Source organism: Hyperolius riggenbachi, chromosome 10 (assembly GCF_040937935.1).
Source record: "Hyperolius riggenbachi isolate aHypRig1 chromosome 10, aHypRig1.pri, whole genome shotgun sequence".
Classification (NCBI taxonomy): Eukaryota; Metazoa; Chordata; class Amphibia; order Anura; family Hyperoliidae; genus Hyperolius; species Hyperolius riggenbachi.
In genome coordinates, this window is record NC_090655.1 from 248,196,245 (window position 1) to 248,219,424 (window position 23,180).

The 23,180-nt window shown below is 47.3% G+C and overlaps 2 protein-coding genes across 4 annotated transcripts in view; both read right to left on the reverse strand.

Annotated features, from left to right (window-relative positions):
* LOC137535190 (uncharacterized) overlaps positions 1-23,180 on the reverse strand; it is a 200,991-nt gene that overhangs the window by 142,570 nt on the left and 35,241 nt on the right. The window lies entirely within an intron of this gene.
* On the reverse strand, positions 2,740-21,993 carry LOC137535187 (zinc finger protein OZF-like). 2 transcript variants are annotated; one of them, XM_068257001.1, is made up of 4 exons: positions 21,955-21,993; positions 15,865-15,961; positions 13,364-13,784; positions 2,740-4,670 (listed from the first exon to the last, which is right to left on the reverse strand). In XM_068257001.1, the coding sequence occupies exons 3-4, from the start codon at positions 13,692-13,694 to the stop codon at positions 3,595-3,597; spliced, it is 1,407 nt and encodes a 468-aa protein (XP_068113102.1). In that variant the 5' UTR covers positions 13,695-13,784; positions 15,865-15,961; positions 21,955-21,993; the 3' UTR covers positions 2,740-3,594. The 2 variants fall into 2 exon arrangements, with proteins under 2 accessions (XP_068113102.1, XP_068113101.1); XM_068257000.1 differs by having other exon boundaries at positions 2,740-4,673.

A 23,180-nucleotide genomic window follows, 5' to 3' on the forward strand; every position in this document is an offset into this window, starting at 1 on the left:
TTATCCAGTAAGTAGCCATTTTATTGTGCAATAAACATCCCCCTTGATTTCACACTATAGAGTGCTCTGTTTCCTTTTAGTCCAATGCACAGAGGTATGTGGATCCAGCATGGCATACCTATAAAAATGGCGCGCCAACCCCCCCCCCCCCCCCGCAAACACCTATTCAGTAAGGAGACCTCGGGCAAGACTCCATAACACTGCTACTTCCCACTGAGTGCGCCCTAGTGGCTGCAGCTCTGGCATTGTGAGTCCCCCAGGAGAAAAGCGCAATATAAATGTTCTGCGTCTATAATAAATAGCACACATTAGGCACCTGCTATAATCACCATAATAATGGCTTATTGCAGTTTTTACTATTGGCGCCTGTGGTGAAGCCATTTTTACATGGTACATCCAGCATGACCATAGCACTGTGCTTATTATAAGTAGCTTTACCTCGGGTCAGCATTAAGACACACAGAAAGGGGTGGGGCTTCTTATTGGGGTGGGGCTTGTGACCACAGGACCACTGGTGGGATTATTCCCCAGTGGACACAGCAGAGCAATTAAAATAATTTCAGGCACCAATAGAGAACATAGATCACTTATTTTATTATTTCATCTTTTAAATCCAAAAAAAACAAAAAAACAAAAAACAAAACAAAACCCTACAACAAAGCAAAATAATACAGGAGAAAAAAAATACACTTGCTTTACAATAACAAACTTTACAAATGAATATGCAGCAATATTCTGTGAAGATATTGGTTGCCGATTTCAAAAATTCTCCACAAAAATGATGTGTTTGTGACAAGGATGAGGCCTTTGTGTACTGATCACATTCTGCACTGAGGTTTGTGAGTAAGTTGGACCCCTGTCTGTGTGTGGGGGCTGGAGGGCTGTGTGTGAATGGGACCCCCTGTAATCCTGTGTGTGGGGGCTGGAGGGTTGTGTGTAGGTGGGACCCCCTGTGATCCTGTGTGTGGGGGCTGGAGGGCTGTAAGTATGTGGGTGGGACCCCATGTGTGTTCTTTATACAAGGCCAGGCATGTGTATGGGGAGGAAGGGGGAGCTCTGGATGCTCAAGCACCCCCCCCCCTTTTTTTACCGGTTTCTTATAAGACCCACTACCCCCGCCCTTCCTCCTTACTGTTGCTGCAGTAACTCTCTAGCCGCCGAGTTACCGAGAGATGCAGAGACCTGACCACCAACAAGACCAAGAGGAGGAGAAGGGAGCGCGCCACCCCCGGTGACAGGCCATTTAACTTGCACTGATGCAGCGCGTTACTGTTCATAAATCAAGCCCAATGTGTTAGGACATTCCAACTTTTAAGCATTAGCGTACCTCTGTGTTCTTTATACACACCAGAGATGTATTTTAACTAAACTTAGGAAATAGCTGTAAAGTATCTGTTAAAGGGAACCTAAACTGAGAAGGATATGGGTTTTTTCTTTTAAAAATAATACCAGTTGCCTGACTCTCATGCTGATCCTGTGTCTCTAATATGTTTAGCCACAGCCCCTCAACAAGCATGCAGACCAGGTGCTCTGAAGTCAGACTGGATTAGCTGCATGCTTGTTTCAGGTGTGTGATCCAGATCCTACTGCAGCAAATTGGTCAGCAGGAGAGTCAGGCAGCTGGTATTGTTTAAAAGGAAACATCCATATCCCTCTCAGTTTAGGCTCCCTTTAAATAGAAAACTAGTCCTTGATAGGAGTACATTTAGAGGGTGAAGGCACATTCAGGGAACCTTAACTGAAAAGAATTACCAGAGTTTCACTTACCTGGGGCTTTGATTAACAACCCCCCCCCCCCCCCCTTCATCCCCGCAGTCGTCCTGTGCCTGCGGCGTGCCGAACCAATCCTCCGCCACAGCTTTGTTTAATTTCTGTCAACTGAAGCAGCTATGGGGAAACAGAGGATCGGTTCGGCATGCTGCAGGGGGGCTGGTGAAAGCCCAACGCAAGTGAAATTCTTTTAACTATTTTCAGTTAAGGTTCACTTTAAGCTCACACCCAAATGCACTTCTTTAAACAAATTGCAGCTTGTATAAAAAAAAAAAAAAAGAGGGATTACTCTTTTGTAATGTACTAAAATACATATTAAAATGACATATGAAGGTCAGTTTGCAAAATAGCCCTGCTGGATGTCGCTATAGTGACTTAAAGAGAACCCGAGGTGTGTTTAAAGAATGTTATCTGCATACAGAGGCTGGATCTGCCTATACAGTCCAGCCTCTGTTGCTATCCCAAACCCCACTAAGGTCCCCTTGCACTCTGCAATCCCTCATAAATCACAGCCGTGCTGTGAGGCTGTGTTTACATCAGTAGTGTCAGTCTCAGCTGCTCTCCCGCCTCCTGCATAGCTCGGGTCCCTGCCCCCGTCCCTTCCCTCCAATCAGCAGGGAGGGAAGGGATGCAGGCGGGGACTGGAGTTCTGCAGGAGGCGGGGAGAGCAGCAGACTGACACTATAGAGATAAACACAGCCAGCTCTGACAAGCTGTTTGTCAGCAGCGTGGCTGTGATTTATGAGGGATTGCAGAGTGCAGGGGGACCTTAGGGGGGTTTGGGATAGCAACAGAGGCTGGGCTGTATAGGCAGATTCAGCCTCTGTATGCAGATAATATTCTTCAAACCCACCTCGGGTTCTCTTTAAGAAGGTCAAAAAGAAACAAATTTTGGATGCAGGAGTATGCAAATTTTGTATGACAATGTATGCAGCTTGAAAAAGGATCAAACTCCTGCAAGCTGCACATATTTATATACAAAACTTACATAAACCTGCATCAACACAGAATTATTTGCATCTCATTCACCATGGGCAGCACGATGACGTAGTGGTTAGCACTCTCGCCTTGCATCGCTTGGTCCCCGCTTCGAATCCCAGCCAGGTCAACATCTGCAAGGAGTTTGTATGTTCTCCTCGTGTCTGCGTGGGTTTCCTCCGGGCACTCCAGTTTCCTCACACATCCCAAAAACAAACAGATAAGTTAACTGGCTTCCCCTTAAATTGGCCGTAGACTACAATACATACACTACATGATAGACATGACTATGGTAGGGACTAGATTGTGAGCTCCTCCGAGGGAAAGTTAGTGATAAGACAATATACTCTGTACAGCACTGCGGTAGATGTTGGTGCTATATAAATACTAAATAATAATAATCCTACTAGTGACACATCTACTTATTGGGCTTTTCATTCAGCCAAGATAGATATTAAATATATACTGTATAGTCACAATCAGATATGTATATCTGATTTTAAAAGTATGGTGACTGCTTTATTGCAGCAGCTCAAGAAACTGTTTTTTGATTAGTTCATTATTTCATTTCTCTGGAATAGGCACTGCTATTGCTGTATATACACAAGTTATGATGACTTATCTGAGAAATAGAACATTTTATCATAATGTTTTTCTTTTACAGTTTACATTTATCAGGCGTTGGAGCCAGAGAATTTTAGTACGAATCCAACTCCAGGAATAAAACTCTGAATCCAGGTATTTCTGGATAAAAACCAGAGGGGGGGCGCAGCCCGGCACCTAGAATGGTTTGCAGTAGGTCTCCTTGATTGATAATTATGTCCCATGGTGTATATGTCAGCAGTATCAGTGGGTGTAAGTCTTTTGATGTCTGCTTAGATTTGCTTTAGCCGCAAAGCTTTTCCCACACTCAGAACAAGAAAAGGGACGCTCTCCTCTATGAGTTATCTGGTGCTTAAGCAGGCTTCCTTTCTGACTGAAGCCTTTCCCACACTCTGAACACACAAAAGGCCGCTCACCAGTGTGTGTTGTCCGGTGTCTGAGTAGGTTATTTTTGCTACTAAAGCTTCTTCCACAATCTAAACATGAAAAGGGTCGCTCTCCTGTGTGACTTCTCTGATGATCCATTAATTTATTTTTACAAATAAAACCTTTCCCACACTCTGAACATGAAAAAGGATGCTCACCTGTGTTCATTTTCAGATGCTCAGTTAATTTCTTTTTCTGAATGAAACACTTCCCACACTCTGAACATGAAAAAGGACGCTCTCCTATATGAATTTGCTGGTGTCTAAGAAGCTTTCCTTTCCAAATAAACTCTTTCCCACACTCTGAACATGAAAAAGGAAACACGGCAGTGTGAACACTTTGATGGGCAAGGAGGCTTACTTTCTGAGTGAAACCTTTCCCACACTCTGAACATGAAAATGGCCACTGATTGTTGTGCTTTCTCTGATGTCTCACAAGGGTTTGTTTTAAACTAAAGCATTTTCCACAATCTGAACATAAAAATGGCCGCTCATCTGTGTGACTTCTCTGATGTCTCTCAAGGCTTTGTTTTAAACTAAAGCATTTCCCACACTCTGAACATGGAAAAGGACGCTCACCAGTGTGACTTCTCAAATGGACAATAAGACTCGACTTCTTTGTGAAATATTTATCACATTCAGAACATGGAAATATATTCTCACCTCCATGTCTGACACTATGAGATTTACCAGAAGATTCCTCAGAACCAGACAGGTCATGTGACTTCTCCTCACGGTGACCTCCTGGAGGGGTATTTAGGCCCACTGGATGTGACCTATCAGAAGATTCCTCAGGATTACAAGGATTTACTCCTGGAGGATGCTGGGTGATGTCATTATCTCCTGCCAATACAGGAAAACTCCTCTTCAGGATATTTTCAACACTGTGCCCATCTGCTGAGAAATAACAAGAACATGAAAATAAACATCCATATTCTGTCCTCAGAGGTCATGTATGTTCATCTTGCAGAATAAATCTCATATAGTCACAGCAAAAGAATAAAAAGCACCAATATAAGAATTAAAATACTATTAATGTAACACACAGAGGCATAATACGAGGTGAAAACACTCATTTGTTGGTTCTATGATGTCAAACTGAAAAATGGAGATGGGCATATCATATGGTGTACAGTATCTCCTCCCCATTTGTTGGTATTATGATGTTATACTAAGGAATGGAGATGTGCCTTTCATATGGTGTACAGTATCTCCTCCTCATTTGTTGGCGCTATGATGTTATACTGAGGAATGGCGATGGGTCCTTCATATGGTGTACAGTATCTCCTCCTCATTTGTTGGTACTATGATGTTATACTGAGGAATGGAGATGGACCTTACATATGGTGTACAGTATCTCCTCCTCATTTGTTGGCACTATGATGTTATACTGAGGAATGGAGATGGGCCTTTCATATGGTGTACAGTATCTCCTCCCCATTTGTTGGTATTATGATGTTATACTGAGGAATGGAGATGTGCCTTTCATATGGTGTACAGTATCTCCTCCTCATTTGTTGGCGCTATGATGTTATACTGAGGAATGGCGATGGGTCCTTCATATGGTGTACAGTATCTCCTCCTCATTTGTTGGTACTATGATGTTATACTGAGGAATGGAGATGGACCTTTCATATGGTGTACAGTATCTCCTCCTCATTTGTTGGTGCTATGATGTTATACTGAGGAAAGGAGATGGGCCTTTCATATGATGTTTAGTATCTCCTCCTCATTTGTTGGTGTTATAATGTTATACTGAGGAATGGAGATGGGCCTTTCATATGGTGTACAGTATCTCCTGCTCATGTGTTGGCACTATGATGTTATACTGAGGAATGGAGATGGACCTTTCATATGGTGTACAGTATCTCCTCCTCATTTGTTGGTACTATGATGTTATACTGAGGAATATAGATGGACCTTTCATATGGTGTACAGTATCTCCTGCTCATTTGTTGGCACTATGATGTTATACTGAGTAATGGAGATGGACCTTTCATATGGTGCACAGTATCTCCTCCTCATTAGAGTTGGGCCGAACGGTTCGCCTGCGAACGGTTCCATGCAAACTTCCGTGGTTCGCGTTCGCGTCCCGCAGGCGAACCTTTGCGGAAGTTCGGTTCGCCCCATAATGCACATGGAGGGTCAACTTTGACCCTCTACATCACAGTCAGCAGGCCCAGTGTGCCTGCATTAGTGAGAGTAGGGCGAGCTGCTGCAGACTGTCTCTCAGAGGGAAAGATTAGTTAGGCTTAGCTTGTTCCTGGCTGCATACCTGTTCTGTGAACCCACCACTGCATACCTGTACTGTGAACCCACCACTGCATACCTGTTCAGTGAACCCACCACTGCATACCTGTTCAGTGAACCCACCACTGCATACCTGTTCAGTGAACCCACCACTGCATACCTGTTCAGTGAACCCACCACTGCATACCTGTTCAGTGAACCCACCACTGCATACCTGTTCAGTGAACCCACCACTGCATACCTGTTCAGTGAACCCACCACTGCATACCTGTTCAGTGAACCCGCCACTGCATACCTGTTGTGTTCAGTGAACCTGCCACTGCATACCTGTTCTGTGAACCCGCCACTGCATACCTGTTCTGTTCAGTGAACCCGCCACTGCATACCTGTTGTGTTCAGTGGACCCGACACTGTATACCTGTTCTGTTCAGGGAACCCGCCACTGCATACCTGTTGTGTTCAGTGAACCCGCCACTGTATACCTGTTGTGTTCAGTGAACCCGCCACTGTATACCTGTTGTGTTCAGTGAACCCGCCACTGCATACCTGTTGTGTTCAGTGAACCCGCCACTGTATACCTGTACTGTTCAGTGAACCCGCCACTGCATACCTGTTCTGTTCAGTGAACCCGCCACTGTATACCTGTTCAGTGAACCCGCCACTGTATACCTGTTGTGTTCAGTGAACCCGCCACTGTATACCTGTTCTGTTCAGTGAACCCGCCACTGCATACCTGTTGTGTTCAGTGAACCCGCCACTGTATACCTGTTCTGTTCAGTGGACCCGCTACTGTATACCTGTTCTGTTCAGTTAACCCGCCACTGCATACCTGTTCTGTTCAGTGAACCTGCCACTGCATACCTGTTCTGTGAACCCGCCACTGTATACCTGTACTGTTCAGTGAACCCGCCACTCCATACCTGTTGTGTTCAGTGAACCTGCCACTGTATACCTGTTCTGTTCAGTGAACCCGCCACTGTATACATGTTCAGTGAACCCGCCACTGCATACCTGTTCTGTTCAGTGGACCCGCTACTGTATACCTGTTCTGTTCAGTGAACCCGCCACTGCATACCTGTTGTGTTCAGTGAACCCGCCACTGTATACCTGTACTGTTCAGTGAACCCGCCACTGCATACCTGTTCTGTTCAGTGAACCTGCCACTGCATACCTGTTCTGTGAACCCGCCACTGTATACCTGTACTGTTCAGTGAACCCGCCACTGCATACCTGTTCTGTTCAGTGGACCCGCTACTGTATACCTGTTCTGTTCAGTGAACCTGCCACTGTATACCTGTTCTGTTCAGTGGACCCGCTACTGTATACCTGTTCTGTTCAGTGGACCCGCCACTGCATACCTGTTGTGTTTAGTGAACCCGCCACTGTATACCTGTACTGTTCAGTGAACCCGCCACTGCATACCTGTTCTGTTCAGTGAACCTGCCACTGCATACCTGTTCTGTGAACCCGCCACTGTATACCTGTACTGTTCAGTGGACCCGCTACTGTATACCTGTTCTGTTCAGTGGACCCGCCACTGTATACCTGTTCTGTTCAGTGAACCCGCCACTGTATACCTGTTCTGTTGAGTGGACCCGCTACTGTATACCGGTTCTGTTCAGTGAACCCGCCACTGCATACCTGTTGTGTTCAGTGAACCCGCCACTGTATACCTGTACTATTCAGTGAACCCGCCACTGCATACCTGTTCTGTTCAGTGAACCTGCCATTGCATACATGTTCTGTGAACCCGCCACTGTATACCTGTACTGTTCAGTGAACCCGCCACTGCATACCTGTTCTGTTCAGTGGACCCGCTACTGTATACCTGTTCTGTTCAGTGAACCTGCCACTGTATACCTGTTCTGTTCAGTGGACCCGCTACTGTATACCTGTTCTGTTCAGTGGACCCGCCACTGCATACCTGTTGTGTTCAGTGAACCCGCCACTGTATACCTGTACTGTTCAGTGAACCCGCCACTGCATACCTGTTCTGTTCAGTGAACCTGCCACTGCATACCTGTTCTGTGAACCCGCCACTGTATACCTGTACTGTTCAGTGGACCCGCTACTGTATACCTGTTCTGTTCAGTGGACCCGCCACTGTATACCTGTTCTGTTCAGTGAACCCGCCACTGTATACCTGTTCTGTTCAGTGGACCCGCTACTGTATACCGGTTCTGTTCAGTGAACCCGCCACTGCATACCTGTTGTGTTCAGTGAACCCGCCACTGTATACCTGTACTATTCAGTGAACCCGCCACTGCATACCTGTTCTGTTCAGTGAACCTGCCACTGCATACCTGTTCTGTGAACCCGCCACTGTATACCTGTTCTGTTCAGTGAACCCACCGCATCAGTGCGCATACCTGTGCAGTTAAGTGAACCCAGCTACCTACGTGAGTGCACGCAGTGTGATATACCACTCCGTGCATACCCGATATGGACAAAACAGGTAGAGGAAGAGGTAGTGCCAGAGCCAGAGGAAGGCCACCCGGCAGGTCTGCGCGAGGTCGTGTAAATGTAATTTCGTGTGGACCTGGCCCACAGTACAGTGCTCGGAAGAAGGCACGTCCCATCACCTCCCAAGATTGTCAGGACGTGGTTGAGTATTTAGCGACACAGAACACCTCATCTTGCTCAGCCACCAGCGCTACTACTAGCACCACTTCCGCTGCATTTGACACTTCGCAAGAATTATTTAGTGTTGAAATCACTGATGCACAGCCATTGTTGTTACAGCCAGATGAATTTTCACCAGCTCATATGTCTGAGTTACGCGGCAACACTATGGATGTAACGTGTAAGGAGGATGAAGGACCTACTGATGGTGCATGTTTGGATTTGTCTGAGGCAAGCGAAGCTGGGCAGGATGATTACGATGATGACGATGATAGGGATCCTCTGTATGTTCCCAATAGAGGAGATGAAGAGGGGGACAGTTCAGAGGGGGAGTCAGAGAGTAGTAGGAGGAGAGAAGTTGCTGAAAGAAGCTGGGGCAGCTCTTCGTCAGAAACAGCTGGTGGCAGTGTCCGGCACCATGTATCGCCACCTATGTACAGCCAGCCAACTTGCCCTTCAGCATCAGCTGCTGAGGTCCCCATAGTGCCCACATTCCAGGGTGGCTCAGCGGTGTGGACATTTTTTAATGTGTGTGCCTCAGATCGGACCAAAGCCATCTGTTCGCTCTGCCAACAAAAATTGAGCCGTGGAAAGGCCAACACTCACGTAGGGACAAGTGCCTTACGAAGGCACCTGGAGAAAAGGCACAAACAGCAATGGGATAGCCACCTGAGCAAAAGCAGCAGCAGCACACAAAAGAAAAGTCACCCTCCTTCTCCTCTTCCTCCTTCAGGTGCATCATCTGCTTCTGCCGCTTTATCCCTTCCACCTTCACAGGCACCCTCCTCCACTCCGCCTCTGCCCTTGAGCGCTTCCTGCTCCTCTGCCCACAGCAGCAGTCACGTGTCCGTGAAGGAAATGTTTGAGCGGAAGAAGCCAATTTCGGCCAGTCACCCCCTTGCCCGGCGTCTGACAGCTGGCGTGGCGGAACTGTTAGCTCGCCAGCTGTTACCATACCGGCTGGTGGACTCTGAGGCCTTCCGTAAATTTGTGGCCATCGGAACACCGCAGTGGAAGATGCCAGGCCGCACTTATTTTTCGAGAAAGGCTATACCCCAACTGCACCGTGAAGTTGAGAGGCAAGTGGTGTCATCTCTTGCGAAGAGCGTTGGGTCAAGGGTACACCTGACCACGGATGCCTGGTCTGCCAAGCACGGGCAGGGCCGCTACATTACGTACACAGCCCATTGGGTCAACCTGGTGGTGAACGATGGCAAGCAGGGCGCAGCGGACCAAATTGTGACACCTCCACGGCTTGCAGGTAGGCCTCCTGCCACCTCCTCTCCTCCTGCTACATGCTCTTCGTAGTCCTCCTCCTCCTTGGCTGAGTGGCAGTTCTCCTCTCCAGCTACACAGCCCCAGCTCCGCAGGGCCTATGCTGCATGCCAGGTACGACGGTGTCACGCCATCTTAGACATGTCTTGTCTCAAAGCGGAGAGTCACACTGGAGCAGCTCTCCTGGCTGCTCTTAAGAAACAGGTGGATGAGTGGCTGACCCCGCACCACCTGGAGATAGGCAACGTGGTGTGCGACAACGGCAGCAATCTGCTTGCCGCTTTGCATATGGGGAAGCTGACACACATACCCTGCATGGCACATGTCATGAATCTAGTTGTTCAAAGATTTGTAGCAAAGTACCCTGGCTTAGCGGATGTCCTGAAGCAGGCCAGGAAGTTCTGTGGGCATTTGAGGCGGTCTTACACAGCCATGGCACGCTTTGCAGAAATTCAGCGGAAAAACAACATGCCGGTGAGACGCCTCATTTGCGATAGCCCGACTCGCTGGAATTCGACCCTGCTCATGTTCTCCCGCCTGCTAGAACAGAAGAAAGCCGTCACCCAGTACCTCTACAACTACAGTAGAATGAAACAGTCTGGGAAGATGGGGATGTTCTGGCCCGACAACTGGACACTGATGAAAAATGCATGCAGGCTCATGCGGCCGTTTGAGGAGGTGACCAACCTGGTGAGCCGCAGTGAGGGCACCATCAGCAACTTAATTCCCTACGCTTACTTCTTGGAGCGTGCTGTGCGTAGAGTGGCGGATGAAGCTGCGAATGAGCGTGACCAGGAACCGTTACGGCAGGAACAGGCATGGGACCAATTTTCATCAGACCCAGCTGTTTCCTCAACACCTGCGGCAGCACAGAGGGGGGAGGAGGAGGAAGAAGAGAAGTCGTGTGCAGAAGATGAGTCAGACTCAGAGGATGATGAGCAAGGTGTTTCTTTGGGGGAGGAGGAGGAGGAGGGGACGGCGGCAGGAGAACACCCGCAGCAGGCGTCGCAGGGGGCTTGTGCTGCTCAACCTTCCCGTGGTATTGTTCGCGGCTGGGGGGAGCAGGTTGACTTACGTGACGTCACTGAGGAAGAGCAAGAGGAGATGGAGGGTACTGGATCCGACTTTGTGCAGATGTCGTCTTTTATGCTGTCCTGCCTGTTGAGGGACCCCCGTATAAAAAACCTCAAGGGGAATGAGCTGTACTGGGTGGCCACACTACTAGACCCTCGGTACAGGCACAAAGTGGCGGACCTGTTACAAACTCACCTGAAGGTGGAAAGGATGCAGCACATGCAGAACCAGCTGTCAACTATGCTTTACAATGCCTTTAAGGGTGATGTGACAGCACAACGCCAGCAAGGTACCACTGCCACTAATCCTCCTCCCGTGTCCACGCAGTCAAAGACAGGACGCTCCAGCGATCTCATGGTGATGTCGGACATGCAGACGTTCTTTAGTCCAACGCCTCGCCGTAGCCCTTCCGGATCCACCCTCCACCAACGCCTGGAACGGCAGGTAGCCGACTACCTGGCCTTAAGTGTGGATGTAGACACTGCTATGAACAGTGATGAGGAACCCTTGAACTACTGGGTGCGCAGGCTTGACCTGTGGCCAGAGCTGTCCCAATTTGCCATCCAACTTCTCTCCTGCCCTGCCGCAAGCGTCCTGTCAGAAAGGACCTTCAGCGCAGCTGGAGGCATTGTCACTGAGAAGAGAAGTCGCCTAAGTCACAAAAGTGTTAAGTACCTCACCTTTATCAAAATGAATGAGGCATGGATCCAGGAGGGCTGCTGCTCGCCCCAAGACTAAGTCAGTCCCCGCACACACAGCATCTCTGCCTGCACGCCGTGTGACTGGCTGCCTGGCCTGCCCCAAGAAGACTAAGTCGCTCCCAGTCCCTCCACACAGCATGTCTGCCTGCAGGCCGCTTGACTACCTTCTCCGCCACCACCAACAGGGTCCGGGACTCCAGGCGGATTGCTGAATTTTTTAGGCCGCTGCTAGCAGCGGCCGCTGTAATAATTTTTCTGGTGCGTGTACATGACTGCCTAATTTTTCTGGCTGCACTGCGGGCAGCTGCAACAACAAAAGAAAAGGCATGTACATGCGCCCATTCCCCTTCGTGATCATTACCTTGCCGTGGTGAAGGGGCTTGCGTATCACAATGAAGCAATGACCGGCGCCTAGAGGAGTGTCTCGGGGGGCACACAAAAGATAATAAGGTCGTTGCTTCATTGTGGTCAGACCAAATTTGATCAGCTGGACAGTCACTGTTCTGTCATTCAGCTACATCAGCCAGGCGACCATATGGGCTGTAAAGCCACCAAAACCTGCACTCTCGCCATGGTGCGCACCAGTCCAGCACGGCCGTCACTACACAAACAGCTGTTTGCGGTGCGTTACACGGTGAGTTTGGTGTGTCAGTGTGAAGCAGTACCTTAATTACACTACCTGATTGATGTATACACATGCAAGATGTTTTAAAGCACTTTAGGTCTGTCATTTAGCATTCAATGTGATTTCTGCCCTTAAAACGCTGCTTAGCGTCAAATCCAGATTTTTCCCGGGGACTTTTGGCATGTATCCCACTCCGCCATGCCCCCCTCCAGGTGTTAGACCCCTTGAAACATCTTTTCCATCACTTTTGTGGCCAGCATAATTTTTTTTTTTTTCAAAGTTCGCATCCCCATTGAAGTCTATTGCGGTTCGCGAACTTTAACGCGAACCGAACGTTACGCGAAACTTCGCGAACCCGGTTCGCGAACCTAAAATCGGAGGTTCGGCCCAACTCTACTCCTCATTTGTTGGCACTATGATGTTATACTGAGGAATGGAGATGGACCTTTCATATGGTGTACAGCATCTCCTCCTCATTTGTTGGTACTATGATGTTATACTGAGGAATGGAGATGGGCCTTTCATATGGTGTACAGTATCTCCTCCTCATTTGTTGGTTCTATAATGTTATACCGAGAAATGGAGATCTTTTTATATGATGTACAGTATCTCCTCCTCATGTGTTGGTGCTATGATGTTATACTGAGGAATGGAGATGGGCCTTTCATATGGTGTACAGTATCTCCTCCTCATTTGTTGGTGCTATGATATTATACTGAGGAATGGAGATGGACGTTTCATATGGTGTACAGTATCTCCTGCTCATTTGTTGGTGCTATGATGTTATACTGAGGAATGGAGATGGGCCTTTCATATGATGAACAGCATCTCTTAGAATGAATGAATAAATCTGTAATTCCTTGCTAATAATGACTGAATTTATGAAATCCTTCCTGCAAGAGGCATCTTTTCTTTTGTGATCTGCCTTACAAACTCCATCCTCATCTTCTGCAATCATTATGAGGATCATTCTGCTTATGTTACACTCCCAGACATAAAATCAGAATGTGAAACATGTTTACAATCTTTTTCCTACTTACCTTCACTGATATCTGGAGAACATCCCTCCTCTTTAATTGTCCTTATGTCCCCATCCTCCATAGACTTCTGATCACTCCTCACATACGTTTCATCTTCTTCCTCTTTAATTGTCCTCATGTCACCCTCTATAGATTGCTGATCACTCCTCACATACATCTCTTCTTCCTCTTTAACTGTCCTCATGTCACCCCCCTTCATAGACTGCTGATCACTCCTCACATTCAGCTCTTCTTCCTCCTCCTTACTTGTCCTCATCATGTCGACCTCCTCCATAGACTGCTGATCACTCCTCATATTCATCTCTTCTTCCTCTTTAATTGTCCTCATCATGTCACTTTCTACAGATTGCTGATCACTAGTCACATTCTACTCTCTTGTTTCTTCTTTACCCTCTGTTTTGAAAACAAACTGCTCTTCAACCTTAAAAAAAAATGAATACAAAACATTTTAGCACTAAAGGACTGAGACTATAAATATAAAATAGTCTAGTGTATAGTATATTGCTGGGCTGAAAAGAGACCTGAAACTGTTTTTGGCCACCAGATAACGCTGCCATGTGTTAAATATGACAAATGTGGGGTTACCCAATCCTTGCTTTCACTCAGCTGCATGTAATTTCAGCCAATTATTATTATTAATTGATATAGTGCCAGTATCTTCCACCGATGCATTTGCACCAGGGCTGTGGAGTCGGTACAAAAATCCTCCGACTCCTCTAATTTGCATATTACAATCTTGTTGATTGAAAGTATGTAACATAAAAATGCATCTCTTAACTGCCAACGCTTAGGAATTTTAAAAGACCACTAACCTGAGAGGGATATGGAGGCTGCCATATTTATTCCCTTTTAAACAATACCAGTTCTGTGGCATCCTGATGATCTTCTGCCTCTAATACTTTTAGTCATAGACTTAGGCCTCGTTCACATCATACACGCTTCCGTGCGCATTTGGAAGCACGTATGACGTGGTAACATGCAAGAACGGCAGAAGAATATAGTCAGCCCTTCTGCCGTTCACATCAAATGCGCTGCCCAGCAGTACGATGCGCTATGAGGCGCTTGTGTACTGCTGCATGCATTCTGTCCGCAAGCGCAGAGCTGACCCATTCACTGTCAATGGATGGGATCAGCAGTGCAGCAGGTAGAAGCGCAGATGGCGTGTGATTGTATGCATTCCGATCATCGCAAGGCCATATGTGCTGCATAGATGTGAACGAGGCCTAAAACTAGTCCTTGGTAAGAGTACTTATCAGGCCCTAGGCTAGGCAATGTAACTGTGGGTACATATAGGAGTGATGCGCAGGTACTCTGTAGGAGAATGAGGGGATTCTTCCTCCATTACACATTCTTCATGCACAACACCTCTGTGTTCAATGTGCACAACATTCTAAGTGGATTTCCTGCTGCTCTGTGTGGAGTACATATGTCAAGTATAGTGCTACTGTGTAACTTAAAGTAAACCTGAGATATAATAAAGTTTTATACATACCTCGGGCTTCCTCCAGCCCCCTTCAGGCTAATCAGTCCCTCGCTGTCCTCCCCCGCCACCTGGATCTTCTGCTAGGAGTACAGTCACTTGAGCCAGTCGGGCGCAGTGCGCATGCACACACTCCGCCGACAGGAACGTACTACACCTGCGCAGATGCAGAATGCTCCTGGCTGTGGAAGCAGCATGTGGCCGGACTGCGCTGACTGGCTGAATTACCAGGACTCATAGCAGAAGATCCAGGTGGTGGAAGAGGACAGCGAGGGACTGATTAGCCTAAATGGGCTGGAGGAACCCCCAGGTAAGTATAAAACTTTCTTTTCATCCGTCTCAGGTACCCTTTAATTCATAGTCATCAAACCAAAATTTAACATTTTAAAAGATTTAATTTCATAAGCAAAAGGAGTGCATAAATTTGCATAAACCAGCATCAACGCAGAATTATTTTAATCTCATTGACCATCTCTATTAGTGACACAGCTACACATCAGGCTTTATTCTTACAGCATAGATGTTATTTAGTATATATAAAATATTCCTGTGTACACATCATATATACAGTCTCAGATATGTATAGCTGACTTAAAAAATACGGGGACTGTTTTATTGAAGCAGCACAAGTAACTATTTTTGATTGGTTTATTTCATTTTTGTGGGCTAAGCACAGCTATTACTGTATATATAATTTATGAAGACTATTATTTGAAAAATAGAAGATTTTATCATATTTTCTATTTTAATTACAGTTTAAATTCATTAGGGGTCGGTGCATTTTTCCCCTGACTCCAGGTACCCAAAAATTGCCCGACTCCGACTTCGCAGCCCTGATTTGCACCATAGGTGGCTATGGGAAACCAATCCCTTTTTTTGCACAAGTGGAAGCGGGCCCTATTTTTAACAATAGGATCCAATTCCTGTGTTTCTAACAGGAACTGGTAAGTTTTCTACACAAGTGGAATAGAGCCTTATACACATACTCATTACTGAATATACATACACACATCATACATACCGTATATTCCGGGGTATAAGGCAACCCCCCAACTTTTCCAGTTAAAAATATAGAGTTTGGGATATACTCGCCGTTCAAGACACCACCCTCTTCCAACCTACACCAAATAAAAGTTAAAAAAACACATCATATACTGGTGCTATGTATGCAGCACAAATATTGTGACAAAAACAGTAAACATTAGGAGGAGGACCCTGCCCTTACGAGCTTACAATCTAATGGGTAATGGGGGACACATTAGGTTAGGGGGTGGAGGATGGATGAGGCAGTGATTCTTTGCCTCTGATTACAATGTGACAGATAAGTAAATAAGGGCTATAGAATGTTATAAGCTTGTCTGAAAAGGTGTGTTTTAAGAGTGTGTTTGAAGATGTCCAGGTTTGGAGCATGACGTACAGGCTGTGGGAGTTCCAGATAAGGGATGATGCTCGTGTAAAGTCTTGGATGCGAGCATGAGAGGAGGTGATCAGCTTAGCGGCCAGGAGAATTTCTTGGGAGGAGCGTAGGTTGCGGGAGGGACAATATCTTGAGATTAGTGAGGAGATGTATGGAGGAGACAACCCATGGAGGGCTTTGTATGTTAGAGTCAGGAGTTTGAACTGGATCCTCTGGGTAATGGGTAACCAGTGGAGAGAACGGCACAGTGGGGCTGCATCGGTAGAGCGTGTGGAGAGGTGAATGAGGCGGGCCGCTGAATTTAGAAGGGATTGGAGAGGTGCTAGCCTTTTTTGTGGTAGCCCACAGAGCAAGGTGTTGCAGTAGTCTAGGCGGGAGATGATTAAGGCATGTACAACCATCTTGGTGGCCTCTTGTGTGAGGAAGGGACGGATACGGAATATATTTTTAAGCTGGAAATAGCAGGTGGTGGTTAATGAGGCAATGTGAGTTTTAAAGGAGAGCTCTGAGTCGAGTATAACCCCCAAGCAGCGGGCCTTAGTGGTTGAGGTTATTGGGGTGTTGTCTACCGTTATGGTTGCAATTGGTGGAGGTGTAGATAGCGATGGTGGAAAAAAAATAATCACAATTTCCGTTTTACTCATGTTAAGTTTGAGGAAGCGGGAGGACATAAATGCAGAAACGGCACATAGACAGTCAGGGACTCTAGATAGTAGTGATGCCAGATCAGGAGCTGAGAGATAGATTTGGGTGTCATCCGCATAGAGGTGATACTGGAAGCCAAAAGAGTTAATTAGTTGTCCCGGGCCACGGGTGTAGACTGAGAAAAGAAGTGGCCCAAGAACAGAGCCTTGTGGAACACCAACAGACAGTGGGCGTGGGGAGGAATTGGTGTTAGAGAAAGACACAGTGTAAGAGCGTCCAGAGAGATAAGAGGAGATCCAGGAATGTGCTTGTCCCTTGATTCCTAAAGATGACAGTATCAGATGTAACCTGACCCACATCAGGTTAGGTGACATGCCACCTTCTGTGCATGGATGCCAGGGTGTCACCTCACGCTATGTAACCTGACCCACATCAGGCTAGGTGACACGCCGGCTTCTGTGCATGGATGCCAGGGTGTCACCTCACGCCATGTAACCTGACCCACATCAGGTTAGGTGACACGCCGGCTTCTGTGCATGGATGCCAGGGTGTCACCTCACCCATTGTAACCCCACCCACTTCAGGTTAGGTGACACACCGGCTTCTGTGCATGGATGCCAGAAGCTGCTAGGAGGTACAGAAAGGGAGCCAGACGTCGCTGGAGACCCGGTAATTATTTCAGTTTCTGCAAACACCCCCAAAACAAAGTCCCCATTATCCCCTCAGGCATGCCGGTTAGTTGAGACTTTTGGTTGCCTGAGTTTCGCATAACAAGGACTTTGCTGTGAACACACAAACAAACACATCACATACAATGCCATACCTATATACACACACACATATACATAGTAAGGTAACTAGTCCAAATAGTGCAGTCTCTGGGGGTTTAGGCAGATTGCAGGGACCAGTTTGGTCTCAGAAACAACAGTTAAAGAGAATCTGAAGCCAAAATAAAAATGTCTTTTTAGCTTATATCCCTATGAGGCATGTATGCTGCAGCTAAAACGCCCCTATTGCGCTGCATAACGAGCGGTCTTTACCCCCCAAAATCCCCTTGCAAAATCCACTACCAACTTGGTCGTGGATTTTGCTGCCCCTGTGCACTTCCGTGGCTTCAGATTCTTTTTAACAGTCATCAGACCAAGTTGTAAGCTGACTGCATCAGCTTTATTCAGATTTAACCAAAACACAGGCGTACATCAGAAAACAAAACATAAAAATAAACCCTAGCCTGTCCAGCTCTAACTAACATACATAGTTTCCCTCTCTATATAATACAGAGGATCTAGCATCCAGCTCTACTAAAACAGTTTGTTTGGTTACTCACTGTGTTTGGCTCTCTCCTTACTGCATGCAGGCAGATCCGCAGGAAGAGCGAGTGAGTAACACTGGAGACATCATATTTAAAGGGTTTTGCCTGAAGCCTAATGAGGCAATTCATTAGCCAGGCTTCTTCAAAAGTCTGGATAGCCTGGTGAATTGAAGTCCCAACTGCTCACTTCCATTTACTCCAGGGCCCCTTTTTCCAGCTTATCCAAAAAGCCAAATGTAGTGAAAGAACACCCTTTCACTGCTGAAATGTTTGCCCTGGAGCTTAACCTCCCTGGCGGTAAGCCCGTGCTGAGCACGGGCTATGCCGCCGGAAGGCACCGCTCAGGCCCCGCTGCGCCGATTTGCATAATTTTTATTTGCTATACGCAGCTAGCACTTTGCTAGCTGCGTGTGCAATGCGATCGCCGCCGCTAACCGCCGATCCGCCGCTATTCGTCGCGCCGTTGATGAAGGTCGGGGACGACCGAAACTGTCTGCTGCTGTTTGCATTAATTTGTTTGCTCTAATAAAAAGAAGAGCTGCGTGCTGCAATTCCACATTGTTTTCGTTTATACTTGGGGTCTTGGCCGCCCCGATTGCGTGCACAACAACCTACTAGGCCTGTGTGAGCTGCTGGACTCCCCCTGGACTCTCTCTCTCTATATACCGGTTATATATATATATATATATATATATATATATATATATATATATACACACACACAAACACATCACATACCCATATACACACAATGCAGGGACGGATTTAGGCCAAGGTCACCTAGGCCATGGCCTGGGGCACCACAGGAGCAAGGGCACCAAAGCAGCAGGCTAAACTGGTGTAGCATTTGGAAGCTTGCAAATGCTGCAATGCAGGGAGATCAGGCGAGCGCCTGACCGCGGTATTCTGCTGCTAGCCGCCTGTGCAGCAGCCACCTTGCTCTCTGTGCACATTTGCATTGTGGCCGGCAGCTATGGACTTGGGCAACATTGGAGACCGAAAGGAAGAGGAAGCTTCTGCACTGGAGAGCGGAGAAATGAGTGACACTGATGGCTGCTGCGGTTTGAAGGCGAGCTGGCTACTTATAGTGAAAGGGGTAGTGGGCACAGGAGGGATTAAGGGAGTCATCTGGCTACTTATACTAGACGGAAAGGGGGGAGGGGTCATCTGGCTACCTATACTGGGGCTTCATCAGGCTACCTATACTAGAGGGAAAGGGGGAGGGGTTATCTGGCTACCTATACTGAGGGGAGGGTCATCAGGCTACCTATAGGCTAGTTACACACCAGGACGTTGCGTTTAGGGGATGTTATAGGGCACATAACGTGCCCCTAACGCAACACCTGGTGCTCTCTGGTGTGGACGTCTGAGTGAGCCGCGTTGTGCAGCTCACTCTGGCGTCCGTGATGCACACTCTTGGACGCATGCGGCATCACGTGGTCCCACCCGGCCGATCGCCGCACAGAGCGGCCGCTCCAGGAAGTAAACACTGCACGTCACTGAGTGCAGTGAATATTAATTAGCCATGTGTCCGGCCGCTCTCCCTCCCCTCCTCCCCAACATGACTGAGCATGTGCAAACAGTCTAACGCGGCTTAGCCGCGGAGAAAGCACAGCATGCAGCACTTTGCTGCGTTACAATGTAACGCAACGTGGGCAGTGTGAACAGCTCACTTGTGTTACATTGCTGTGCGTTGGGGGAGCGTTACAGGCTGCACTAACGTGCGCCTGTAACGTCCCTGTGTGCAAGAAGACTTACTAGAGGGAAGGGGGGAGGAATCATCTGGCTACCTATACTGGAGGGAAAAGGGGAGAGGTCATCTCACTATCTAGACTGAAGGGGACAGCTAGTGACAGTGGCCTAGGGCGGTAAAGAGTACAAATCCGGCCCTGACACAATGCATGCACAGCAGATATTGGCAGAAATTTCCCCTTATACAGCTCCTCCAAGTGAATCTTTCTCTCTCCTTCTCCTGCTGTCCTCCTCACTTTCCTGGGGGAGGGGGTTGCTGGACGTTCCTTTCCCTTTGAAGTTTATCACTGCTATCAGCTCAGCACACAGTGGGTCACAAAAGCAAGAAATACAACAGGCTGTACAGAGCTGGGTCAAGGTCCTCCAGCACCCAAGGCGGAGACACCAAAGTGTGCAGCACCCTCCCAGCTCTCACACACTGATTGCTATTAGACTAAGAGGTGCCCAAGCCCCCCCCCCCCCCCCCCCCAACACCTTTAGGCTACTTACACACTAAGACGTTGCGTTAGGTGCTACGTTAAGGTCGCATAATGTGCACCTAACGCAACGTATGGTGGTGCGGGAGAGGACGTTAGAGTGAGCCGCGTTAGGTGGCTCTATCCGCATAAGGTCTACCAGAGTGGCGCTGATTGGCCGGCGGGACCTCGTGATGCAAAGTGAGACACTCCGCATCATGTGGTCCCGCCGGCCAATCAGCAGCCGCCAGTGCAGTGCATATTAAGTAGCCATGTGCGCGGCTACTGTAGCGGCATCTCCCCGCCTCCTCTCGCGCCCCACTGAGCATGTGCAAACAGTCTAACGCGGCTTAAGCCGCTCAGAACGCACAGCATGCTGCACTTTGCCCGAACGTGCAGCATTACTGTGTAACGCAACGTGGGCAGTGTGAACAGCCTCATTGACTTTGTAGTGCTGTGCGGTGGGCTGCGTTACAGGCTGCACTAACGTGCGCCTGTAACGCCCTGGTGTGTAAAGTAGCCTTAGTCTCTAGTTATCTGACTTGCAGTCACTGCCATGTGTCCTCTTTTCTAATTTGTCTCTGCTTCAAACACAATAGGGGAATGATAGCTGAGTGAGTTGTGCGCCCCTCCTACACTGCGCCCTGAGGCTGGAGCCTCTCTTGCCTCTGCCTCGGCCCGGCTCTGAGGCTGTAGTCTAGCCTGATCTAAAAAGTATATTTATATTTTCAAATTGAACTTAGCATCACCCCCTTTGCTCCTAACACTTGGTGCAGTCCACATCTCCACTGCACTGGGGAAAATACAATTCCATTGCTGGTGTGATGAAAGAGATTACATTTTGCAACTTGCTGTACTGTGCATGTGCACTGTACAGACAGTGTATAACTGAGCATGTGCTTAGTTGACCAACAAGAAGGGGTTCACTAAGGGGGTGTTTTACTTACCTCTGGAGGGGTTATTAGTTCCCTCAGAAGGTGGGGTTATTAGTTGACCACCAAGGGGGATTATTAGTTCCCTTCAGGAAGGGGTTATTAGTTGCCCATACGAGGCGGTGGAGTTATTAGTTACCTCCTGGGGGGTTATTGGTTTCCCAGCAAAGGGGGTTATTAGTTACCTCGGGAGGGGGGGGGATGTTATCAGTTGCCTGACAGAAGAGCGTTCTGTGTGAGAATAGGGTAGGTTGGGTTGCACTTTCTGATAATAATACCTATCAATTATTGCAACCAGTTGCAGAATCTTATAAAGTTGCAAAAAATTTCACCACACTGCTAGAGAAAAAAGAAACAACAACACTGGCTTTCTAATTAAGATACCGGCCATGCCAGTCAAATACCGGCTGAGTGGCAAACCCTCCCGTCTCCAGTATTCAGGGAAAGTTATGAGCAATCTTAGGTATATACAGTGAAAATACTTCAAATAGTAATGATTATCCATTTGTTAAAATATAGTTACTCCATACACCAGTGGCTCACAGGCCATGTTATCATTTATTGTATTGTATTGTTATGATTAAGCAAAAAATATCACCTCTTCTGCTGCCAGTTCCAGAAATGCCTGCCTTTCACTTCCTGTTACCTCTAACCCAGAACTTCCAGTTTGTATGCTCTGTCTTTTCCTGCTTACTGCTTCTGGCTATATGTCACCACCTGGTGTTTGATATGAGAAACTACATCTTTCACAGGAGACTCGATCTTTTGGGGGTATTGAAACTGCTTCACCTCTCCAGTCATTACTGTTCCATATTGATGGACAACATCCACAATCTGAGTGAGAGACATTGGGCTAGTGTACACCAAAATCGCAATAGCAATCGCATAGCCATTTTGTAAAGCGGGAAGGGGGTAGGAGGCGCCCAAGGATGCATATCTATTTTTCTTATATTATATAGACACAAGTTATTCTGTAGTGGTTGAGTGCTCAACTTGGGTGCCAAGCCACAACACCCATCAATTAAAACAGTAGCAATAAAGTCCGGTCGGCACACCTATGATTCCAATGCAGTGTTTTGCATATGTCAACACAAGTGACAATTGTTTCGGGGCCACAGCTGGTCCCCTTCTTCAGAAAATACTGTAGTGTAGACTAGACATACTGTATAGTGATATGTCTGCACTTTTCTGAACAAGGGGACCCGCTGTGGCTCCGAAACGATTGTCTCTTGTGTTGACATATGCAATAAATCAGAACACTGCTTTGGAATCTTAGGTGTGCCGACCGGACTTTATTGCTACTCTTATATTATATAGTTCAATTGAGATAAGTTACTAATATTCCTACCTTAAAGAAGTTACACTCACACGTAAGGTAGCGGTAAAACTTCTCAAATTTTTATTAAGGCACAATTTGGCAACGCGTTTCACGGCAACAGCTGCTTCCTCAGGTCTATAGGTGTGCCTTTAGTTCTGTTCCGGATAAACTTTCACGTGGAAGTTTATCCGGAACAGAACTAAGGGGACACCTATAGACCTGAGGAAGCGGCTGTTGTCGTGAAACGCGTTGCCAAATTGTGTGTTAATAAAAATTTTAGAAATTTTACTGCTACCTTATGTGTGAGTGTAACTTCTTTAAGGTAGGAATATTAGTAACTTATCTCAATTGAACTATATAATATAGGAAATATAGGTATACATCCTTGGGCGCCTCCTACCCCCTCCCAGTTACTTCACCCTACCCAGGGGTTAGGGCGCTTGGAAGTTTTCCAGGCGTGCTATCTTTTTCCAGAGGTGCGACCAATCATACCATTAGAAGCAAGG

Coding starts and splice junctions, on each gene's coding strand:
- LOC137535187 (XM_068257000.1), bottom strand. CDS start 13,694: ATGATGAGGACAATTAAAGAGGAAGAAGAGATGAATATGAGGAGTGAT. Junction 4,674..13,363: donor TTCTCCAGATATCAGTGAAG/GTAAGTAGGAAA, acceptor GTTATTTCTCAG/CAGATGGGCACAGTGTTGAA.